General features: G+C 38.8%; 1 protein-coding gene across 5 annotated transcripts in view; it reads right to left on the reverse strand.

The window, feature by feature from the left end:
• LOC126299489 (bestrophin-2-like) overlaps positions 1 to 24,044 on the reverse strand; it is a 612,660-nt gene that overhangs the window by 10,705 nt on the left and 577,911 nt on the right. For 2 of the 5 annotated variants that reach the window (XM_049991431.1, XM_049991430.1), the window contains exon 12: positions 13,412 to 13,571. The exons of the other annotated variants lie outside the window; for them this stretch is intronic. Coding sequence is in view for 1 of the 2 variants with exons in the window: in XM_049991430.1 (XP_049847387.1) it covers positions 13,553 to 13,571 (19 nt within the window). In the remaining variant the exon portion in view is untranslated. Of the gene's footprint in view, positions 1 to 13,411; positions 13,572 to 24,044 lie in introns of those variants that run through there. 5 annotated transcript variants of the gene reach the window in all.

Genomic DNA, 24,044 nt, shown 5'->3' on the forward strand with positions numbered 1-24,044 from the left:
ACTATATTCTTGGCAACAATTAGGCAATGGCATTTCACCTGTGTGGACAGCTGGTTGCTTTCATCCTTACGGAAAATGCTTATGCACATTAAAACGAGGCTCGTGTATGATATGATTGCATTTACAGTCTGTAGCCACAATGAGTTCACTGGTTCTACATTCATATTGTGTGTTCCTGCAACATCATCCTCAAAGACATTAATCATACATTCAAAAACACTCCCTCCTGCTCCCCACTACATTTCTCCCCCAACTTACCCCAAACAATTCATCTCAATGCTGGGAACATTCTCATTCTTGTTTATGTGCCTTTCAATGACACTACATCTCAGTTATACAGTGAGTTGTTACCTTTCCTTTAAATTCCAGCAGAAAAGTGTATAAGTCCTGAAATGAATTAGCCAAACAGAATCTTGTAGGAATGTGTTTAAAGAATTTAAAACCCTAACACATCCATGAACAAAAGAATATTAAAAAAAAAGAAACTGCATCAGGAGCTACCACCACCAAACAATAACTTGCCTAAAAGTAGAACAAGTTACCCGGATGATCCCTACAAGAGAGACACATAGAGGCTGAAGAATATCTATGGATTTTTCATTTAATATTGATTCTTGAAACTTTGTAAGCAGACTTTCATGTGATAACTGGAGTATACCTTCAAGGGTCAGCTATTTCAAATTTCTTAACATTTCCATGATGAGCTTCTGTGAGCTAAACAAACTTTTAACCACCTTCTTTGAACATTTTCAGTATACCCTCATAATCCTGCTTCATATAGGTCCCACATACTTGAACAGTTTCTAAGCTGGTATATGCAAGTGATTTTTAAGCAGTCTTCTTTGTATGCTGACTACATATTCCTAGTACTCTACCCCGTGAACCAAACTTTGCCACCTACCTTACCTATGATTGACTCCATGTGATCATTGTGTTTCATATCGCTACAAATTGTAACACCCAGGTATTTATAAGTGTCAACTGAGTCAAATTGTGGCTTAATAATCTTATAGGTGATAATATATTATTCCATATAGTGAAGTACACATTTTTAAATTTATAAACATTCAAAACAATTTTGACAGTCTTTGCACCACTTTGAAATCTTATGAAGACATGATTGACCATTGATGCTGCTTTCTTCAGATGTTACCTGGTGTAGGTAAGTGCATCATCTGCAAATCATCTGAGGTTACTAATATGAATTATTTAGGAACAAAGGAGATGACTCACAGAAGTGCTGCATTGTTGATAGGTACGCAGTCATAAGGTACTGAGCTTTGCTAGCTATTGGAATGAAATTCCTTTATCAAGCTTGTACACACACACACACACACACACACACACACACACACACACACACACACACACACACACACACATTGGGGGGGGGGGGGGGGGGGGGGAGTGACGGATGTGCTGTAATGATAGCTCTGATCTGCCCAGCTCAGAAAAGCTGGTGGTGGGTGGATGTGTTGAGGATCCAGATGGCACAGGTTGTAAAGGAGCCATCGAAGTCTCATGTATTGTGATCTGCTGCATGTTGTGTCACTGGGTGGTCCACCTTCGTTTTGGCAACAGTATGGCAGTGGCCATTCATTCTAGTTGATAGCTGGTTGGTTGTCAAATCAATGTAAAATTCTGCACAGTGGTTGCAGGTAGAGATGGTATATAACATGGCTGCTTTCAAAGGTGGCCTGGCCTCTGGTGATGTAGGATAAGCCTGTGACAGGACTGGAGTAGATGGTGCTGGGCGGGTGGGTTGGGAAGGTCTTGAATCTTGGTCCCCTGTGGCAGGGGACTGGCAGTGGGAGGCCGCTATTAATACTATGTGTGAGTTAATTAACATACAAAATGACAAAAGGAGTCCAAATAAATCCCGGGGTACCACTAAAGTTACTTCTTTGCCTGTTAATGATTCCCCCCTTGACCAATTAGGAATTAGAGGTATATCCAATGAGTGGCTCAGGACATACCTATGTGGACACAAACAGGTGGTTGAAGTGCAATATACTGACCATAACAAAATCAGCTACTACTATTCAGGATATGAAAAAGTGAAATATGGCATCCCTCAAGGATTGGTATTAGGAACCATTCTGTTTCTCCTCCAATCTGCAGATGATATAAGCTTCCTTATTAGTGGGAAAACAGAAGAAGAACTCTCCTATCCTAACAATGAACAGTGTAGAACAGAGGTTCAGCTATAAAAAGCTAATTATAAACAAAGAAAAGACACCACTGAACTTCTAAAATTTAAAGGAAGGCACCACCCAAACATACAAATAGAACTAAGAGACAGAGTTCTTGGAAGTGTTGACAGCACAAAATTTCTGGGACTCTGGCTCCAGAACAACACATAATGGGAGGTTCATACTGAATATCTGCAAAGAAAACTAAGCAAAACCTACTACATGATAAGGATCTTAAAACATTGTTGCAGCAAAGCCAGTCTGTTAAATGTATACTACTCCTATTTGCATTCTTTAATTAAATATGGCATAATCTTCTGGGGCAATGCAACAACAAACATTAAACTTTTCAGGATGCAAAAGAGAATATTAAGAATTATTGAAGGGTAAACAATAGGAAATCACGCAGACTCATATTGAAAAAAAGTCAATTCTTCCTTGCATTTTTACCAGGTTTCATAAAACAATATATTGATAGACGCCCAGATATCTTATTAAAAATTAAGATATATATGCATATAATACAAGACAAAAATCTGATCTTCATATGAAACAGGTGAGAACATCATTTAATCAAAAAGGCACTGTACATATTGGGATAAAAATTTAGAATAGTCTGCCTAACCATATTAAACCAGTAAGTAAACTCAATAGCTTTAAGGCTGAATTAAAGGCATATTTAATTGATCATTACTTTTACAGTCTGACAGAGTACCTAGAAACCAAACAACAGAAATAAATACGCATTATGAATATTCTACTTCGCATGTTGTTTCTAATGTTTGTTGTATATGTGATTCTTTGCTATGGTGGTGGTGGTGGTTAGTGTTTAACGTCCTGTCTACAACGAGGTACATAGAGATGGAGTGCAAGCTTGGATTAGGGAAGGAAATCGGCCATGCCCTTTTCAAAGGAACCATTTGCCTGAAACGATTTAGGGAAATCACGGAAAACCTAAATCAGGATGGCCGGAGACCGGATTGAACCGTCGTCCTCCCGAATGCGAGTCCAGTGTGCTAACCACTGCGCCACCTCGCTTGGTAATTCTTTGCTAAAGCACTTAAGTATCTAGTACTTAGGGATGCAATACAAATTGTATTTTATTTTGTAAAGACTTAACCATGTCCAATATTCTTGTAAATTTCTATACATGTAGGATTAGAAGTACTAAATAAATAAATAAAGCATCCTGCCTATGAAAAGATACTCAATACAGTCACAAATTTTGTTTGATACCCAAATGATCATATTTTCACCAATAAGTGTTGGTGTGTTACCAGCTCAGCTGCTTTATGGAACAAGAAATGCTGCATCCACTTGCATGCATTGATTGATGACTTTCAAGTCAGTATATGAACCTGCACAAGAGTTAAGATCAGAAAGAAGATTTACAGTGACACATATGTGTCATTTTTATTAGTTAGTTTTATGTTCCATAGTTTGTTTCCACAATGTCTATCAAACATACATGGAAGAAATTGGTCTGTGGGTTACAGATTCATGACTTCCTTGTGTGCATGGTTTTCTTTTAGGCACGCAAGGAATTTTGAATAGTATAGTAGCTCAAATTTAACAAAAATTAACATATTAATATTTGTAACTACTCGTGTTACAAGTGAAATACAAATTTTACAATAAAGTAAACATATTTTGCTACTATAGACCTTCTTCACATTATAATGCAATCAAGCCAATAATATTATAAGAAATGTAGGATACCAGTGGGTATGGATACGTTCAATTTGATAAGAATAATTTCAATATATTGGAGTGCCAAAGAAACTGGTATAGGCATGTGTATTCAAATACAGAGATATGTGAAAAGGAAGAATATGGCTCTGCAGTCGGCAACACCTATTTAAGACAGGTGTCTGGCACAGTTGTTGGATCAATTACTGCTGCTACAATGGCAGGTTATCACGATTTAAGTTAGTTTGAATGTGATGTTATAGTCAGCACATGAGTGATGGGACACAGCATCTCTGAGGTAGATTTTCCCGTACGACCATTTCACGAGTGTACTGTGAATGTCAGGAATCTGGTGAAACATCAAATCTCCAACATCACTGTGGCTGGTAAAAGATTCTGCAAGAATGGGACAAATGACAACCAAAGAGAATCATTCAATGTGACAGAAGTGCAATCCTTCTGCAAATTGCTGCAGATTTCAATGCTGGGCTATCAATAAGTGTCAGTGTGCAAACCATTCAAAGGAACATCATCAATATGGGGTTTCAGAGCCAAAGGACCACCTGTGTACCCTTGATGACTGCATGACACAAAGCTTTATGCCTTGCCTAGGCCAATAAACACTGACATTGGACTGTGGATGATTGGAAACATGTTGCCTAGTCAGACAAGTCTTGTTTCAGATTATATCAAGCGGATGGACATGTACGGGTATGGAGACAACCTCACGAATCCATGGACCCTGCATGTCAGCAGGGGACTCTTCAAGCTGGTGGAGGCTTTGTAATGGTGTGGGGCACATACAGCTGGAGTGATATGAACCCCTGATATGTCTAGATATAACTCTGACAGGTGACATGTGACATGTATGTAAGCATCCTGTCTGATCACCTGCATCCATTCATGTCCATTGTGCATTCTGATGGACCTGGCCAATTCCAGCAGGACAGTGTGATAGCCCACACATTCAGAATTGCTATAGAGTGGCTCCATGAACACTCTTATGAATTTAAACACTTCTGCTGGCCACCAAACTCCCTAGACATGAAGATTATTGAGCATATCTGGGATGCCTTGCAACGTACTGTTTAGAAGAGATCTCTACCCCCTTTTACTTCTACAGATTTATGGACAGTCCTGTAGGATTCATGGTGTGTTCCCTACAGCACTACTTCAGACATGAGTTGACTCCACGCCATGTCGTGTTACACCACTTCTGAGGGCTCACAGGGGCCCTACACAATATTAGACAGGTGTACCAGTTTCTTTGAGTCTTCAGTGCACATTTAAATTAATGTTGAACTAATTTTATGATTGTTTCAAAGTTTTAACAGTGATTATTATCAATAATGTTATAAACTCTTTGACCCCTATGTTTGATTGCTGTTCTTGTTCATTGAGAGGGAGGTATAGAGAGTTGGTGGGAATGTTGTGGAATGGATTTTCTTGGCTCTTGGTAGCAGTGTTACTGCAAAAGGACTTGATACTGTTTTGTACTACTGCTGAAGGCTTAAGTATTATGTGTTACTAGTGTTGAGTGTGAGAATACTGAAGAATGTATGTATTTCAAAGTTCGGAAACTGCATTTATTGGAATAACCATTGGAAGTTACTTGAATAACAATCCTTTGATGGTTCACTATTTCTTAGTACAAGTGCAATGTTTTGGGTCCCGCAACATACTCCACAGAAGATATCGAGAGCAACAATGAACCAACAAGATAAATACCAGCTTACAGCTACAGATGTGCTGGCAGAATGAAAGCAAACTAACTATAAAATAATAGTCAACATTTTGTTTGAAGCTATATCATTGAACAGGCAGTACTGAAGAACCAATTACAACACGCACCTAGTTCTGAGGAAATATTTGCATGAAACAGAAGTAATTGTCCAAGAGTAATGAGATAAGACTATATTTAAAATTTGCTTTGCAGCCTGTCAGACTTTTACATTATTGGGAAGCCATTAGTATGTTTAGTAAAGAATACTGAAGGTAATTTTTTCTTATTTTATTTGAGAGAGTGCAGCACTCTACGGAATGTTGGAGATTGATAAAATGTAGATGCAAGAGTGTGCACATTTTCTGTGTTTATGTAAGAGTGGGCACAGCTGACCTAGCTTGACTGTTTGACAATGAAAGAGGGGTGATCTTCCGTGGAGCTGTGGGCTGAAAAACCTGTAGCCACTGCTGATAGATAGTGGAATGTCTGAAATGGAGTCATTGGTAAACACAGTGAGTATGAGGAATACCTATGACCTTGCTCCTAGTGCTCATAACATGTGCTAGATGAGGAAACTCATGGCTTCCAGTTGCTGAAAGGAGACATCATCCATAACTAACCCAAAAAGAAAGAAATATAGTTTAAACATACAAATATTCAATAAAAATGAACTCAGATTGATATACAAAAATGAATACTTTTATTTAAGAGAGAAAATTAAGGTGATTTATTTGATGGGTATGCTCCTTTAATTGCAGCAATAGTTTTTAAGATATTTGAGTTTAAAGATGTTCCATATAAAATGTATTTGAAAACTTAATATTTTGAGAATGCATTGATTGATTTTTGTGAACAAAGTTTCCATCGATAGGGTACTTTGGGAACTATCAAGACACATTAATGTAAGTTTGATAAACTATATACAACTTGAACCCAAAGACAAAATATGTATTCTGAGCTGTGAAAATATGAATTTTGCTGAAAGTGTTGTTAAAACATAAAAAGTAGTGGCAGCAGGTAATAGAAATCATAGCTGTATAGGTATATATTATGCTGTTTTTATTTTATTGGTAATTATTGTTAGTGAAACAAGGCAAAGTAGTCTCAATTATGGCCAATTTCATTAAGAGAACTGTTTGCCTGATTGGAAATCTTGAATCCTGAATGGAAATCTAATAAAATTCTGTTGAAAACTGGTGTATAATACATGCATATAATGTAGAAATTACTAATTTTAAATATTCCAAAAAATGTATAATTTCACTATTTCTAGACAAGGTCATAAATAGGCAGCAGTCATTTTTATGTGGGTTTTGAGGGGTTTTTACGGCCAGTTTCATCTGTATGGTTGTCTGGGACAATGATGTGAATGGAACAACAGCTGAACCATGTTTAGTTGGAATGTGGTATTTTTTCAAGTATTGAATCTGGGACTTGTAATTTTCACATACAGTACTACAGAATACATAGTATATTTTCAGCCAGTGTTGTAAGCTGGGTCACAGAAATTTTTTCATGCAAGGTGAACTTTAAAATTGTTTGTGAGTAGTTGTAAGGATAGGGTCTTGGACGTATTGCAACCATTACCATGAAATACTGAGAACATTTTTAGCTAGTGGTAAGTTGCAGACCTAGTCATGTTTTCACATCACGTGAATATTGAATTTATTTTATGATTAGGTGCTGCATTCTTGACTTTTAATTGTTGAGACTAATTACCCATATGGAACCTTGGTTTTAAAATTTGATTTCTGTGGAATTTTGTGGAATAGTTCACAGATTTTATGTGAGATAGCTGCCAGGATTATTATAAAGACAGCTGTCATGGAACCAACAAGCAGCAACTGAAAACAGCAATTGAAAATACCAATTGAACCATTACCAGAACTTATTGCAAAGGTCTGGATGATGATGCCTGGAGTTTATTTTTACATATCCAAGCCATCTGACACAATTAATCATGTTCTACCAGCAAAGAAACTAGAGAATAGTGGGATTTGTGGAGAAGCAGCAGGTTGCATAATATCACATCTCAGTAACAGGAACCAATATGTAACCATTAATGACTTGTACCGATCAGTAATTAGAAGTGTTAAGTATGATGTACCTCAAGGGTCTGTTATAGGACACATCCTCTTCAATTTATTTTTAAATAACATAAAAACATATGAAAATGAAAGTAAGATACTGTTTGCTGATAATATGACTGCGGTATATCTATCCAAAAAATTTTGAAGCAGGTGAGAAAGACAAACAGCATAATGGCTCATGGAAATTAGTTAATTGTTAATCTGAAGAACTATGTACATGGGTCTCAACACTAAACAAAAGGCAGAACACATAGATGTTGTTCCAGGTGAAAAAGAACTGGAAGATGTATTTTCACTAAACTCTTTAGGCATAACAATAGACAATGAGTTAAACTTGAAGCAGCAGATGAATACTGTTTCCAAAAAGGTAATCTCAGTGATATTTGTAATGAAACAACTGGTTCAGTATGCACATCAAGACCTCTTATGCACTTTCTGTCATGGACGTTTTGAACCATTCATACTTTTTGAATCCCAGTAGAGGCATCTAAACCAACACAGGAATGAAAAGAATATTCATACTATAGACGAAAACCATCTGAATTATATTGAAAAAGAAGCATAAAGAATCTTATAGAAATTGTTTCCAATATCAATATTTTGATGTTTCCATCACTGTATACAACCAAGACCATTGCAGTTGTCATATGAGATCCCACAAAACTGAAGACCAATGGGACAGAAAACAATTGTGAAGCATTTCACATAGACTTCAGATTTTTTAAAAAAGTGTAAAGTTAATAGAAGCAATGCTAAAGGACTTATGAAACTTCAAAAGTTAGATGTTCCCTGCAACCTCAATAATAATTTCTAATAGGAGAAGAATTCTATAGAATGACTGGCTACATGAGCAGACCATGAGGAAAAGTTCATCCTGTGACTGATAAATGTTATTTATCACATGAAGAGAAACTAGAATTAGAAGTCAGTGTTAGGAAGTAAACTAGAAACACAACTACTCAGTACAATATAAGATTCACAAAAATGTATTTTTAACTCTGGTTTATGCACTGTAAATCATTTACTATTATGAATATATTGTTCAAGTTATTATTTGTATGTACTGTGTAATCTATTGTATTTATATTGTCTAGACTGTAAGTGTAATTACATGCCCTATGCTACAAGTACATATTGCACAGTAGTAATAGTAGTTCATTCATTCAGAGACAATTTACATTGCATGGATTTCATCAGTATATATATAAGGATGTACAGTATTTCTAAGGATTATATTTGATCATTTAATATTCAGTAAATATTATTATTATTACAAATGTGAGGGTGCACAGTACCCAACACAATCTTGCATTAAAACAGTACATACTTGTCGTGCGTTGACGAAATCCAAGCCGATGAAGTCAAATATCAGCAGTAAAGAGAGGCCGGCCATTCATGATCTGAGGGAACGCTCTGAAATGGTTGTCTTACCGGCTGACAAAGGCAATGCTACAGTTGTTTCTCCCATAAGGACTACACTGATAAGATGCAGAGCCTACTAAATGACGATTCCTACCGGAAGATCAGCGTTGACCCTACAAAGAAGGTGGAGAACAAGACGAGGGTTCTTCTCAAGGACACAGATTTACCGGAGAGTGACGCTAAGAAATTGTTACCCCAAGGTCCGGTACCGCCTAGACTATATGGACTCCCGAAGGTTCACAAAGAGGGGGTACCATTACGCCCCATTGTCAACAACATCAGGGCACCTACATATTTGTTGGCCAAATACCTGACGGGAATATTAAGTCCTTATGTGGGTAAATGCCCTCATCACATCCGTAATTCCGTGGATTTTGTTAAACGCCTTGATACCTTCAGGTTGGATGAGTCAGATACCATGGTGAGTTTTGACGTCGTCTCCTTGTTTACAAGGGTACCGCTGTGAGAGTCGCTAGAGTTGATTGGTCAGAGGTTTGACGAGAATACCACTGAACTTTTTAGGCATGTGTTGACTTCCACGTATATTCTCTTTTTAATGGAGAATACTACGAACAAACGGAAGGAGTCGCCATGGGTAGTCCACTCTCACCGATGGTAGCGAATTTGTACATGGATAACTTCGAGGAGGAAGCCCTGTCATCATCCGAATGGAAAACTACTTGCTTTTTCCATTACGTGGACGACACATTCGTCATCTGGCCACATGGTATGGATAAACTCCTTGACTTCCTTACACATCTAAACTCCATACACCCCAACATCAAATTCACTATGGAGACTGAAACGGAGGGTAAATTACCTTTCCTTGACGTCTTGGTCAGGAGAAGGGCTGACGGCACCCTAGGTCATGGGGTGTATCGGAAGACAACACACACTGATCTGTATTTGCACGCAGACAGCTGCCACCACCCTTCACAGAGGAATGGGGTACTTAAAACTCTAGTACATAGGGCGCGCACTATCTCTGACACAGAGAGTCTACCCCAGGAATTGGAACATCTGAGAACTGTATTTCGAAAAAATGGGTACTCAGAGTGGCAGATCCAACGTGCTCTCCGCCCAACCACTGCATCACAACCTGTTGAGATGGATGAAGTCACGAGGAAGGAGGTAGGCACTGCATTTATTCCATACACAGGCGCACTCTCGGGGAAAATCGCCCGCTTTCTGAAGAAACACCGGGTCGGAAATGTGTTTTGTCCTCCGAATAAAACTCGTGCACTGGTGGGGAGCGCCAAAGATGACCTCGGTTTGAGGAAGGCCGGCGTGTACCAGATTCCGTGTCAATGTGGCAAGTCGTATATTGGTCAGACGATGCGTACTGTCGAGGATCGATGCCGTGAACACCAGAGGCACACTCGACTGATGTATCCGAGCAAGTCGGCGGTCGCTGAACATTGTTTGTCGGAAAATCACGCTACGGAGTATGACCGCACGAGGATTCTGGTGCAGACGTCGAGATACTGGGACAGTGTTGTTAGAGAGGCCATCCAAATTCTCACCAATGACGACCTCATAAACCGTGACTGTGGCTATAATCTTAGCAAGGCTTGGGAACCAGCGATTGGGTTAATCAAGAGTAAATTGAACAAACGCATAGTTGTGATGACCACGGCGGACAGAGCCATCACACCGACGTCATCTCAGACGCCGTCGCAATCTGTTCCACCGTGCTACCATGGCGCGGGGCGCGGACGGCGGAGGGAGCGCGCCACGGGCGGAGGGTATTTAAATCGGCCGCCGCCGCGACCGAACCCAGTTCCCCCTGAGCAGCCATAGCGTACAGATCTCCGTGCCGGTGCGTTTACAGGAGCTCAGTCCGTCAGTTCACCTGATGATGGCGACATGTTTGATCGCCGAAATATTGTGCCTGTTGGACACTATAGACCGGCAGTACACCCGTGGATGTTTTGATTAGTACATACAACTTTGATTAATAGCATAAAGGATATTTTTCATGGATTGTTGTCAAGATTGAAATAAAAACACTTAACAGTTGAAACACTTTTGTACAAAATACTAATTCAGGTCATAGGAAACACTAAAGTAAAGATAATATTGACATTGACTATGGCACATAGTATCAACCTCGTACATGAATATAATTACTTGCTAATAGGTTGTTGAAGCTACTGAAGGTAAAAAATGTAATTTACAGGATGAATAAAAACCACAAATGCGATCTCACTCTTTAATGATATTTGAAATTCTATCTGTATCCTCTGATGTGAGAGCGTGCTAAAAAGTGAATAAATGCCATTTATTGTCAAATATATGAACATTGGGAACTAAGCTGTAATTATTTCCCCCACAATAATTCATGCCTGCATTCTATTTGTGTGACTAATTCTGGGGTAAGTATGACAGTGCATTTGGTTGGCACTTCCAGACAATAACAAAGCCACTTGCACAAAGTCCAGCCTCACATTCTAAGCCCTATGAACAGTGATCTATTAAACTTTATTTCATTTTTAGTTTTTGCAAAAGCACATGGGACCCTGAGCTATTTTATTACAAACAGTAATTCTCATTAATACTGGCAGTCCATCACTGAGTAGTGATATTTTGTCAGATATTTTTATATCTTTTATATCTGTGGGCCTGGTGATACTTCACAAATTGTGATTTATATGCCCACACAATTACTGTGTAAACTCTGCATAGTATACTCAACACTTGCTTTTGTACAGTTGACAATTTAGTTGTAATTGTTAAGTTACCCCAGAAATTATACCATAAGCCATTAACAATTGAAAATAACTAATATATGTTAAGATGTTGATTATCTTCAAAGTAGGAATTAATCAAAAAGCAAAAGTTTATGAGAAGCACAAGAAAATATTTCCTCCAGTTCCAGTTTTCATCAATATATGTAGGGGAGGGCAGGGCACAGTGTAATAGAAAATGCATTCTCTGTGTCTCACATTAAACTGTTACATTGTGGCCCACAGGGCACATTTATATAATTTCACAAGTTTCAAAAACAGAGCAAAACCTGATGAATTTTTCACAGTACAGTATGATAAACTCGTAGCTAACTGTGACCATAATACTCAGAATTACAACAATTGTTTGTAACTATACACAATAGAAATAATATATTATGATTAAAAAATTACTTCACATGTCTCAAAATATATTTTCTTCACTACACACCAAAGATGAATTTTAATTGCATCCAATGTAAACTGGTTGAAATGCCAACAAATGACAGTCATAAATAGGTTCACCAAAGGCTTCTAACATGATAACTTACACACAAATGCAAGTGTTACACTGTGAACCATTTAACACTGTACTCCACCTTCTCCTACTCAAACATTCAGAGCCTTTTACCTTATTCATTAATTCCTGTTCATATCTACATCTACCTACATACTCTGCAAGCCACTGTATGGTGCATGGCACAGGGTACACTGTACTGCTACTAGTAATTTCCTTTCCAGTTACAATCACAAATAGATCAAAGAAAAAAAAAACTCTTATAAGTCTCCGTACAAGCTTTAATTTATCTTATCTTATCTTTGTGGTCCCTATACAAACAGTACAATGGCAGCAGTATAGTCATTCTGCAGTCAGTTAAAATGCAGATTATTTAAATTTTCTCAATAGCATTTATCAAAAAGAATGTCACTTTCCTTCCAGGGATTCCCATTTGACTTTCCAAAGAATCTCCATAACACTAGCATGTTATTCAAATGAACCGGTGTCAAATCAAGCAGCATGCCTCTGAATTACTTTGATGTCTTCCATTGATCTGACCTGGTGCAGGTCCCAATCACTTGAACAGTACTCAAAAATGGGTCAAAATAGAGTCCTATATGTGGTCTCCTTTACAGATGAATCATATTTTCCTACAATTCTCCCTATGAGCCATTATTACAAATCATCATTCCTACTACAACCTTCACATACTTCCAGAATGAAATTTTCACTCTGCAGCAGAGTGTGTGCTGATTTGAAACTTCCTGGCATATTGAAACTGTGTGCTGGACCAAGACTCTAACTTAGAATCTGTGCCATTCGCAGGCAAGTGCTCTACCAACTGAGCTACCCAAGCACGGCTCATGTCCTGTCCTCACAACATTACTTCTGCCAGTACCTCATCTCCTCTTGGTCTGACACACAGTTTTAATCTGCCAGGAAGTTTCTTACATGCTCGTTCCATTTCATATCACTTTTCAATATCACACTGAAATATTTAATTGACAAGACTGTGTCAAGCAGTAGTAACATTGTATTGAAACATTGTAGTTTTATTTTTCCTACTCATCAGCATTAACTTACATTTTTTACATTTAGAATGGGCTGCCAATTATCACACAAACTAGAAATTTTGTATAAGTCTTCTTTTATCCTCCTAGAGTTACCAATGATGACATCTTCTGAAAAACCACTGCATCATCAGCAAACAGTCACAGGTTCCTGCTTACCCTGTTGGCCAGAACATTAATGTATACACAAAATAACAGTGGTGCTATCACACTTCCCTTGAGCTATATAAGTTGTTGATAATATTTGATATGTTATACAGAAATGAACATACAGTGCTTTCCTGAAATTAATAGAGATTTCATTTGGAGAGAAAAATTTATCTATTCTTTGATAATAATTTCTTCTATTACTGCCTGTCTAACTGGATTAATTATGCTGTAGGTTAACTCTCCTTGATGTATGTTAAATGGACAACATTTACATAATTTGTGAGGTGATTCTACATGTGAAAATCAATCAAAAAATTTCTATGAACATGTGTCCAATTTTCGATCATTACAGAACTGGAGTAGGTTGAAGACTATTTATATCCATGAATGAATATGAAGACAAATGTGAATATTACTTATCAAAATGCAGTGTAGGCACTGTGGTGAACAGAGGAATGATTGGACAGGTGACTGATCCATGCTACAAAAAGTATGGGGGTTTTCCAACATGCAGTAGCATTGTGGCATTGCACTGAGCAACAGCTACAAATGTACCCAGTGTGCAGTCATCAGTTGGACCTTTGAGAAGTTGTGACACTGTGTGCATGTGGTGCTTGAGTGTTATTTAACTGAGCAAGTCCACTGTATCCATGAACAACAACATGCCACATATGTTGACCCATGCAGAGTATGCAGACATTGCACTTGTGTATGGGTGCTCTAGTGGCAGTGCTCATTTGGCTGTGACAGAAAGCCAGACACATTTTCCTGTTTGACAAATCCCCTGGTGCCATTGTATTTCCCATGGTTTCCAAGACATTACCATCCAGTCAATTCAGGAAAGGGAAGACATTATTGCAATGGTACAATGGACTCCCACCAGCATTACATGGTGCATTAGCTGTCAGTTTGATATTCCACAAATGCAAGTGTGGTGCATATTACATTCTGAGGGCTTTTACCCATTTGTTGTGCAGACCATGTAATATCTGAATCCAGCTGACTCAGTAATCCTACAACAATTTTGTAAATGGTTGGTTGTGCACAGAGGCATCATGCAATACACTTTATTTACAGATTAGTATTTTCTAATATGACTAATTCCATAAAACTGAGGCTTTTTTTTAAAGAGTGTTATGATCTATAGTAGTAGATGTTTTGGAGAGATTACAGAAAATATCAGCTAGTGATATTTTTTTATTTAAGGCTAGTAATATTTATGAGTAAACATATAGTTGGCAATCTCAGTTGATAAACCATCCTGGAAGGAAAATTGTGAGGTACAAAGTAAATTATTGCTACTTTAGTTGTAACCATAAGTACATTATATTTTCAAATACTTTAGAAAAAAATGAAATTATTTAGATTTTTCTTCTCATCTTTCTCATATAGAACTTTAAAACTGCATATTTTAATGTGTCTAGAAAAATTCCCTGTGCTAGTGATACAGTCCTTTTTCCTTTCATAAAATGTTTTAATCTCTTTACTTATCCATAATTTATTTATTTTAATGGATAATGTGTATGTGTGTGTGTGTGTGTGTGTGTGTGTGTGTGTGTGTGTGTGTGTGTTGTCTATTTTTGATGGCCTTACGGGCCGAAAGCTTTATCTGTGACAGTCTTTTTGTTGTGCTTATCTATGACTCAGCACCTTCACTATATAGTGAGAAGCAACCCCCTTTTTCATAACATTATTTATTTTAATGGAAATTATGGACAATTTTTGAGACAATTGTCTCTCAAATATTATTGCAAATGTGTTATAAATACACTGAGTTTCACATAATTAAATTCTCAAAACTATACAGTGCTACCAGGTGGCTATAATCGAAGTGCAGCTACACATTGAGGTCCAGCATGGTTTGTAATTACCATATGGCAGCAAAACTTGTAGATATTCTAATGCATTAATGAGAAACTGATTTATGCTAGAAAGAAACTGGTTCCAATTTTGACCAACAGGTGCAAATCCAGCACTGTAAATGCACAAGACATATAGAAATATTTCCACGTGTAATGGATTAGGAATGGGATGCAGTCAGAAAAGGTCCAAGTGAAAAGACATAATGTTGATTTTATTATTAACCATTGCTTATGCAATTTATTCAATATGAGCACTAGAGGCATTGACAAGGCACTGCATCCATAAAATATCATTATCAACAGTTGCTTGCAGTAGTTCTGGTGAAATCTGAGCAATGTGTTCCTGTACACTGGCGTTCAGATAAGGTAGAGACACAACATGTCCCTGGTGAACACATTCTTTTAGATATCTCCAGAGTCAAAAGACACATGGGTTCATATAAGGTGATCTTGCAGGTGATCTTACTTCTGAAGTAATATGTTTGCAGAAGGTTATTGAAAGCAGATCTTTCACTGGGCCAGAAAAACAAGTGTTACACCACTTTGCATTAAAACAGTGCTTTACACACAGTTGCACTCTTTCAGAGCAGGAATCACAGGCTGTACAATGAGGTCTTGATAACATGCAGATATGTGTATGGTATACGTGACAGGCCCTCTGGGTGGATTCTCTTCACAGAAGAATGAACTGGGAATAAAGGTGCTTGTGTATCCACTCCACACAGTCACATACAGTGAGTACAAGGGTCTTTGTGCACAACATACATTTTAACAGTGCCCAAAATTGGCAGTTCTGTGTATTCACTGCATCCTGTAGTGTCACTAGCAGCAGATGGTCCTTCTTCTTGATAACCATACTGTTCACTCACTTTATGGCTTATTAAATGACACTGTGGATGTCATACTGTCATACAAACAGTATACAATGCCAAATTTGCACCTCATGGCAACAACTGGAATTAATTTTTTTCCAGTGTAAATTAGTTCTGTATCAACACATTAACATATCTATCAAGTTTCACTGCCATAAAATAATTACAGCCCATGCTGGACCTCCATGAGCAGCTGCACTTTAATTAAATCTCAAATCTATTTTTAGTTTATTTTAGTTATCCAGGATGGTGTGATAGTCCATTAATAATGGGGAAAAACTTTTTTGGCCTTAATAATACCTGTGAAAAAAAATATCACTCAGCACTCTGCTATCTTACAGTAAAAGGGTTAGAAAATTCACTACTAAAATTAGATTTAACAATTAAATAACATTTCTAGCTTCTTTTTAGTCAGAATCTTTTAAGAAATCTACATTTAAAACTCAATTGACACTTCTTGTGTTACAGCCAGGTTACCAATAAATCTAAATTTATCATAAATTGCTGAGAGCTGCTTCATTAGGTCCTACAGGCTATTAAATTTATCAGAAATATTCTGCAATATAAATTCACAGCAACATGCTTCTATTTTCTGATGACTGATAAAACTCATTTTTTCTATACTCTTGGCTTTTTGTTCAACTTTTACATATGTGCCAAATTATAGAATGTTGATGGAGACAGTTTGGTGGGATGAAAAAGTGTAGTAACTTGTAAGTATATTCAATTATTATTGTCAGTTTGTCCACTGCAATTACCAAGTGAGGTGGTGCAGTGGTTAGACACTGGACTCGCATTTGGGAGGATGACAGTTCAATCCTGCGTCCGGCCATCCTGATTTAGGTTTTCCGTGATATCCCTTAATCACTCGAGGCAAATGCCAGGATGGTTCCTTTGAAAGGGCATGGCTGACTTCCTTCCCCTTCCTTGCCTAAACCAATCAGACTGATGACCTCGCTGTCTGGTCTCCTTCCCCAAACAACCCCAACCCTCACTGCAATTAAAGAGCATTTTTCACCAGATGCATTTTGATTTCATTCATAAAATATCTTTTGTTGTCACAGGTGTTTTTGCCTATTTGCATTGAATTGTACCCATAGGAGTAAGGGAAATTCTGAGCAGGGTTTGGTTGTGGTGGTGGGTCATGGCAAAATAGAAGGACATCCACAGCTTAGACAAATAGCATCAAAAGTCAAATCATTTTATTAGCACCCATGTGACTGCACTCGTAGTGTGGTGTCAGTGACTATACCCCTCCACAACATGTGGTGAGGACAGCGTGCAGTAGCAATTAACTGATGCACACTGTACTGTGATGTTGGCATCCAGGAATGCAGACTCTAGCAACTTATGCGGCAGTGTGTGTCTCCAATTAGTGAGGCACAGCCACTCATGGATGGAGCCAGAAGTGCTGAAGACTGCTGGGTAACTTGCAGGGAATACCAGCCTCCGAGAGTGGATCTTACCTCTGTGACTGACGATGCATGGCATTTAGGTGCTTGCACCAGCATGGAAGGGTATGCAACTGTACCAGTCAGTGTCATTCTGCTGCCTACAAGGCAGGAGTATGGCCACTGTGGAAGTGGGCTAGGAGGAAGCTCATTAGTGGAGAACTACCAAGTCCAAGAAGGAGGACCTTACAGTAGAAAGTGGCATGGTGGTGGAGGCCCAAGCTTGTTGGCAGCTGTGTGCTATCCTGAAGCCAGAGATAAATTCAGCTGAAATTTTTACAAAGGCACAGACGGTGTTTAGAAAGGATAGATTGCATGCAATCGGTGGTGGCGTGTTTGTCGCTGTCAGTAGTAGACTATTCTGTAGTGAAGTAGAAGTGGATAGTTCCTGAGAAGTATTATGGGTGGAGGTTACACTCAACAACCGAGCTAGGTTAATAATTGGCTCCTTTTACTGACCTCCTAACTCAGCAGCATTAGTGGCAGAACAGCTGCGAGGAAATTTGGAATACATTTAACATAAATTTTCTCAGCATATTATAGTCTTAGGTGGAGATTTCAATTTACCAGATATAGATTGGGATACTCAGATGTTTAGGACGGGTGGTAGGGACAGAGCATCGAGTGACATTATACTGAGTGTACTATCCGAAAATTACCTCGAGCAATTAAACAGAGAACCGACTCATGGAGATAACATCTTAGACCTACTCATAACAAACAGACCCAAAATTTTCGACTCTGTAAGTGCAGAACAGGGAATCAGTGATCATAAGGCTGTTGCAGCATCCCTGAATATGGAAGCTAATAGGAATATAAAAAAAAGGGAGGAAGGTTTATCTGTTTAGCAAGAGTAATAGAAGGCAGATTTCAGACTACCTAACAGATCAAAACGAAAATTTCTGTTCCGACACTAACAATGTTGAGTGTTTATGGAAAAAGTTTAAGGCAATTGTAAAATGCGTTTTAAACAGGTACGTGCCGAGTAAAACTGTGAGGGATGGGAAAAACCCACCGTGGTTCAACAACAAAGGTAGGAAACTACTGCAGAAGCACAGAGAGCTTCACTCCAAGTTTAAACGCAGCCAAAACCTCTCAGACAAACAGAACCTAAACGATGTCAAAGTTAGCGTAAGGAGGGCTATGCGTGAAGCGTTCAGTGAATTCGAAAGTAAAATTCTATGTACTGACTTGACAGAAAATCCTAGGAAGTTCTGGTCTTACGTTAAATCAGTAAGTGGCACGAAACAGCATATCCAGACACTCCGGGATGATGATGGCTTTGAAACAGAGGATGACACGTGTAAAGCTGAAATACTAAACACCTTTTTCCAAAGCTGTTTCACAGAGGAAAACTGCACTGCAGTTCCTTCTCTAAATCCTTGCACAAATGAAAAAATGGCTGACATCGAAATAAGTGTCCAAGGAATAGAAAAGCAACTGAAATCACTCAACAGCGAAAAGTCCACTGGACCTGACGGAATACCAATTCGATTCTACACAGAGTATGCGAAAGAACTTGCCCCCCTTCTAACAGCTGTGTACCGCAAGTCTCTAGAGGAACGGAAGGTTCCAAATGATTGGAAAAGGGCACAGGTAGTCCCAGTCTTCAAGAAGGGTCGTTGAGCAGATGTGCAAAACTGTAGACCTATATCTCTGACGTCGATCTGTTGTAGAATTTTAGAACATGTTTTTTGCTCGAGTATCATGTCGTTTTTGGAAACCCAGAATCTACTCTGTAGGAATCAACATGGATTCCGGAAACAGCGATTGTGTGAGACCCAACTCGCTTCATTTGTTCATGAGACCCAGAAAATATTAGATACAGGCTCCCAGATAGATGCTATTTTCCTTGACTTCCGGATGGCGTTCAATACGGTTCCGCACTGTCGCCTGATAAACAAAGTAAGAACCTACGGAATATCAGACCAAAATTCCAATTACCCTCTTTGTCTTGCGCATGCGAAAATATTTTGTTAATGCATGTTGTTCTCAATGGAGAGACATCTACATACGTTAAAGTAACCTCTACTGTGCTACAGGGAAGTGTTATGGGACCATTACTTTTCGCAATATATATAAATGACCTAGTATATAGTGTCGGAAGTTCCATGCGGCTTTTCGTGGATGATGCTGTGGCATACAGAGAAGTTGCAGCATTAGAAAATTGTAGCGAAATGCAGGAAGATCTGCAGCGGATAGGCACTTAGTGTAGAGAGTGGCAACTGACCCTCAACATAGACAAATGTAATGTATTGCGAATACATAGAAAGAAGGATCCTTTATCGTATGATTATATGATAGCAGAACAAACACTGGTAGCAGTTACTTCTGTTAAATATCTGGGAGTATGCGTGCGGAACGATTTGAAGTGGAATGATCATATAAAATTAATTGTTGGTAAGGCGGGTACCAGGTTGAGGTTCATTGGGAGAATCCTTAGAAAATGTAGTCCATCAGCAAAGGAGGTGGCTTACAAAACACTCGTTCAACCTATACTTGAGTATTGCTCATCAGTGTGGGATCCGTACCAGATCGGGTTGACAGAGGAGATGGAGAAGATCCAAAGAAGAGCGGCGCATTTTGTCACAGGGTTATTTGGTAACCGTGATAGCGTTACGGAGATGTTTAGCAAACTCAAGTGGCAGACTCTGCAAGAGAGGCGCTCTGCATCGCGGTGTAGCTTGCTCGCCAGGTTTCGAGAGGGTGCGTTTCTGGATGAGGTATCAAATATACTGCTTCCCCCTACTTATACCTCCCATGGAGATCACGAATGTAAAATTAGAGAGATTTGAGTGCGCACGGAGGCTTTCAGACAGTCGTTCTTCCTGCGAACCATACGCGACTGGAACAGAAAAGGGAGGTAATGACAGTGGCACGTAAAGTGCCCTCCGCCACACACCGTTGGGTGGCTTGCAAAGTATGAATGTAGATATAGACGTAGATGTATTACTCAGTCACCTGGCATAGCCGTTAATTCCAAAAGTTTCTGCTGGGCTGCTGATCACTCTGCTAAAATTAATTGTTAGTCATAATGGCTCATGGCCCACCTGATGTTCCAATGTGCTGTTTTCAGCTGCTTGTGGGACTACACATCTGTGGTCTTGTGACGTGGATTGTCTTGGCTCATCCTGCAAGAGCTCTGTCTTATTGCTGCATTCCGACCTTGTGGTACTTGGCCTAGTTATGTTTGTGACATATAAACAGCCTCATTGCTGCAACCAGTATGCCAACACTTCAGTACCCATCAGCTGCCTTCAGCAGCTGTGTCTGAAATGTTAGTACCCACAGTAGCATCCAAAAATAGTGGTGATGCTACATTACCCCCTCCTCTGGATGACTTGGCCCCTGGGTCTCTACCCTAGCTAGGCACAGCTTGAACCACATGGTTCAGAGACTGTGAATTTACAGTTTTTAGCTCTCTGGTTCTGATGTTCACCTGATGCTTCCCTTCCAAATAGTAAGTTAAATTTTGCACGCACACATCAACAGACACACAACAGACACACATGAAATTTTTGCAATACAACTCACTACAGCTAGACATGTCTCCATGGAATCTCTCTGTGAGTCCCTTAATATATCTCACATATCTCAAACGCCTCATTCCTCTCTCTTCAGTGTTTTACACATCTTATATAGTAAGAAACATAATATTTATCATTACTCACACTTACATACACAAAAATTATTCTTTACTTTTCACTTACAAACTGGGAAAGGACCTGAAATTTCTTCCTCTGTTAATAAATTATCCTTGAAAAAAATCACCTTTAACAGCGCATGATCTGACTTCACTGATCTACATCTACATCTACATCTACATCCATACTCTGCAAGCCACCTGACGGTGTGTGGCGGAGAGTACTTTGAGTACCTCTATCGGTTCTCCCTTCTAATCTAGTCTCGTATTGTTCGTGGAAAGAAAGATTGCCGGTATGCCTCTGTGTGGGCTCTAATCTCTCTGATTTTATCCTCATGGTCTCTTTGGGAGATGTACATAGGAGGTAGCAATATACTGCTTGACTCTTCAGTGAAGGTATTTTCTCAAAACTTCAACAAAAGCCCGTACCGAGCTACTGAGCATCTCTCTTGCAGAGTCTTCCACTGGAGTTTATCTATCATCTCCATAATGCTTTCACGGTTACTAAATGATCCTGTAACAAACCATGCTGCTCTTCGTTGGATCTTCTCTATTTCTTCTATCAACCCTATCTGGTACGAATCTCACACCTGTGAGCAGTGGGCGAACAAGTGTACTGCAACCTACTACCTTTGTTTTCAGAGTGCATTTACTTAGGATTCTTCCAATGAATCTCAGTCTGGCATCTGCTTTACCGGCAATTAATTTTGTATGGTCATTCCATTTTAAATCACTCCTAATGCCTACTCCCAGATAATTTATGGAATTAACTGCTTCCAGTAGCTGACCTGCTATCTTGTAGCTAAATGATAAAGGCTCTTTCTTTTTAGGTATTTGCAGCACATTACACTTGTCTACACTGAGATTCAATTGCCATTCTCTGCACCATGCATCAATTCGTTGCAGATCCTCTTGCATTTCAGTACAAATTTCCATTGTTACAAACTCTTGATATACTACAGCATCATCCGCAAAAAGCCTCAGTGAACTTCCAAAGTTATCCACAACGTCATTTATATATATTGCAATAGCAATGGTCCTACAACACTCCCCTGCAGCACACCTGAAATTACTCTTACTTCAGAATACTTCTCTCCATTGAGAATGACATGCTGCTTTCAGTTTTGTAGGAACTCTTCAATCCAATCTCACAACTGGTCTGATAGTCCATATGCTCTTACTTTGTTCATTAAACGACTGTGGGGAACTGTATCAAATACCTTGCAGAAGTCAAGAAACATGGCATCTACCTGGGAACCCATATCTATGGCCCTCTGAATCTCGTGGATGAATTACGTGAGCTGGGTTTCACATGATCGTCTTTTTTGAAACCCATGTTGATCCCTACAGGGCAGATTTCTAGTCTCCAGAAAAGTCATTATACTCGAACATAATACGTGTTCCAAAATTCTACAACTGATTGACGTTAGAGATATAGGTCTATAGTTCTGCACATCTGTTTGACGTCCCTTCTTGAAAACGGGGATGAGCTGTGCCCTTTTCCAATCTTTTGGAATGCTACGCTCTTCTAGAGACCTACGGTACACCACTGAAAGTAGGGGGGCTAGTTCCTTCCTGTACTTTGTGTAAAATCGAACTGGTATCCCATCAGGTCTATTGGCCTTTACTCTTTTGAGCGATTTTAATTGTTTTTCTATCCCTCTGTCATCTATTTTGATATCTACCATTTTGTCATCTGTGCAACAATCTAGAGAAGGAACTACAGTGCAGTCTTCCTCTGTGAAACAGCTTTGGAAAAAGACATTTAGTATTTTGGCCTTTAGTCTGTCATGGACATTTTGTTTTGATCCACCTACCACTTTGACATAAGACCAAAATTTCTTAGGATTTTCTGCCGAGTCAGTACATAGAACTTTACTTTCGAATTCATTGAATGCCTCTTGCATAGCCCTCCTCACACTACATTTCACTTCGTGTAATTTTTGTCTGTCTGCAAGGCTTTGGCTATGTTGATGTTTGCTTCCATAGCAGTTTTCTAACTTGGTTGTTGTACCATGGTGGCTCTCTTTCATCTCTTACAATCTTGCTTGGCACATATTCATACAATGCATACTGTATGATGGTTTTGAATTTTGTCCACTGCTTCTCAACACTACGGTACTTGAGATAAACCTTTAGTGTTGAGCCATCAGGTACTCTGAAATCTGCTTTTTGTCACTTTTGCTAAACAGAAAAATCTTTCTACCTTTTTTACTATTTCTATTTATGGCTGAAATCGCTGATGCTGTAACTGCTTTATGATCTCTGATTCCATGTTCTGTGTTAAATGTTTCAAATAGTTTGGGTTTGTTTGTCACCAGAAGGTCTAATATGTTATCGCTATGAGTCAGTTCTCCATTTAACTGCTCAAGGTAGTTTTAAGATAATGCACTTTAAAAAGTTTTACTTGATTCTTTGTCCCTGGCACCCATTATAAACGTTTGAGTCTCCCAGTCTATATCTGGTAAATTAAAATCTCCATCGAAAACTATAAGATGGTCGGGAAATTTACTCTAAATATTTTACAAATTTTCCTTCAGGTGTTCTGCCACAACAGCTGCTGAGCCAGGGGGCATATAGAGACATCCAATTACCATGTTTGAGCCTGCTTGAACTGTGACCTTCACCCAAATTATTTCGCATTTCAGATCTCCA

The sequence above is a fragment of the Schistocerca gregaria genome, chromosome X, assembly GCF_023897955.1.
Source record: "Schistocerca gregaria isolate iqSchGreg1 chromosome X, iqSchGreg1.2, whole genome shotgun sequence".
NCBI classification, from domain to species: Eukaryota; Metazoa; Arthropoda; class Insecta; order Orthoptera; family Acrididae; genus Schistocerca; species Schistocerca gregaria.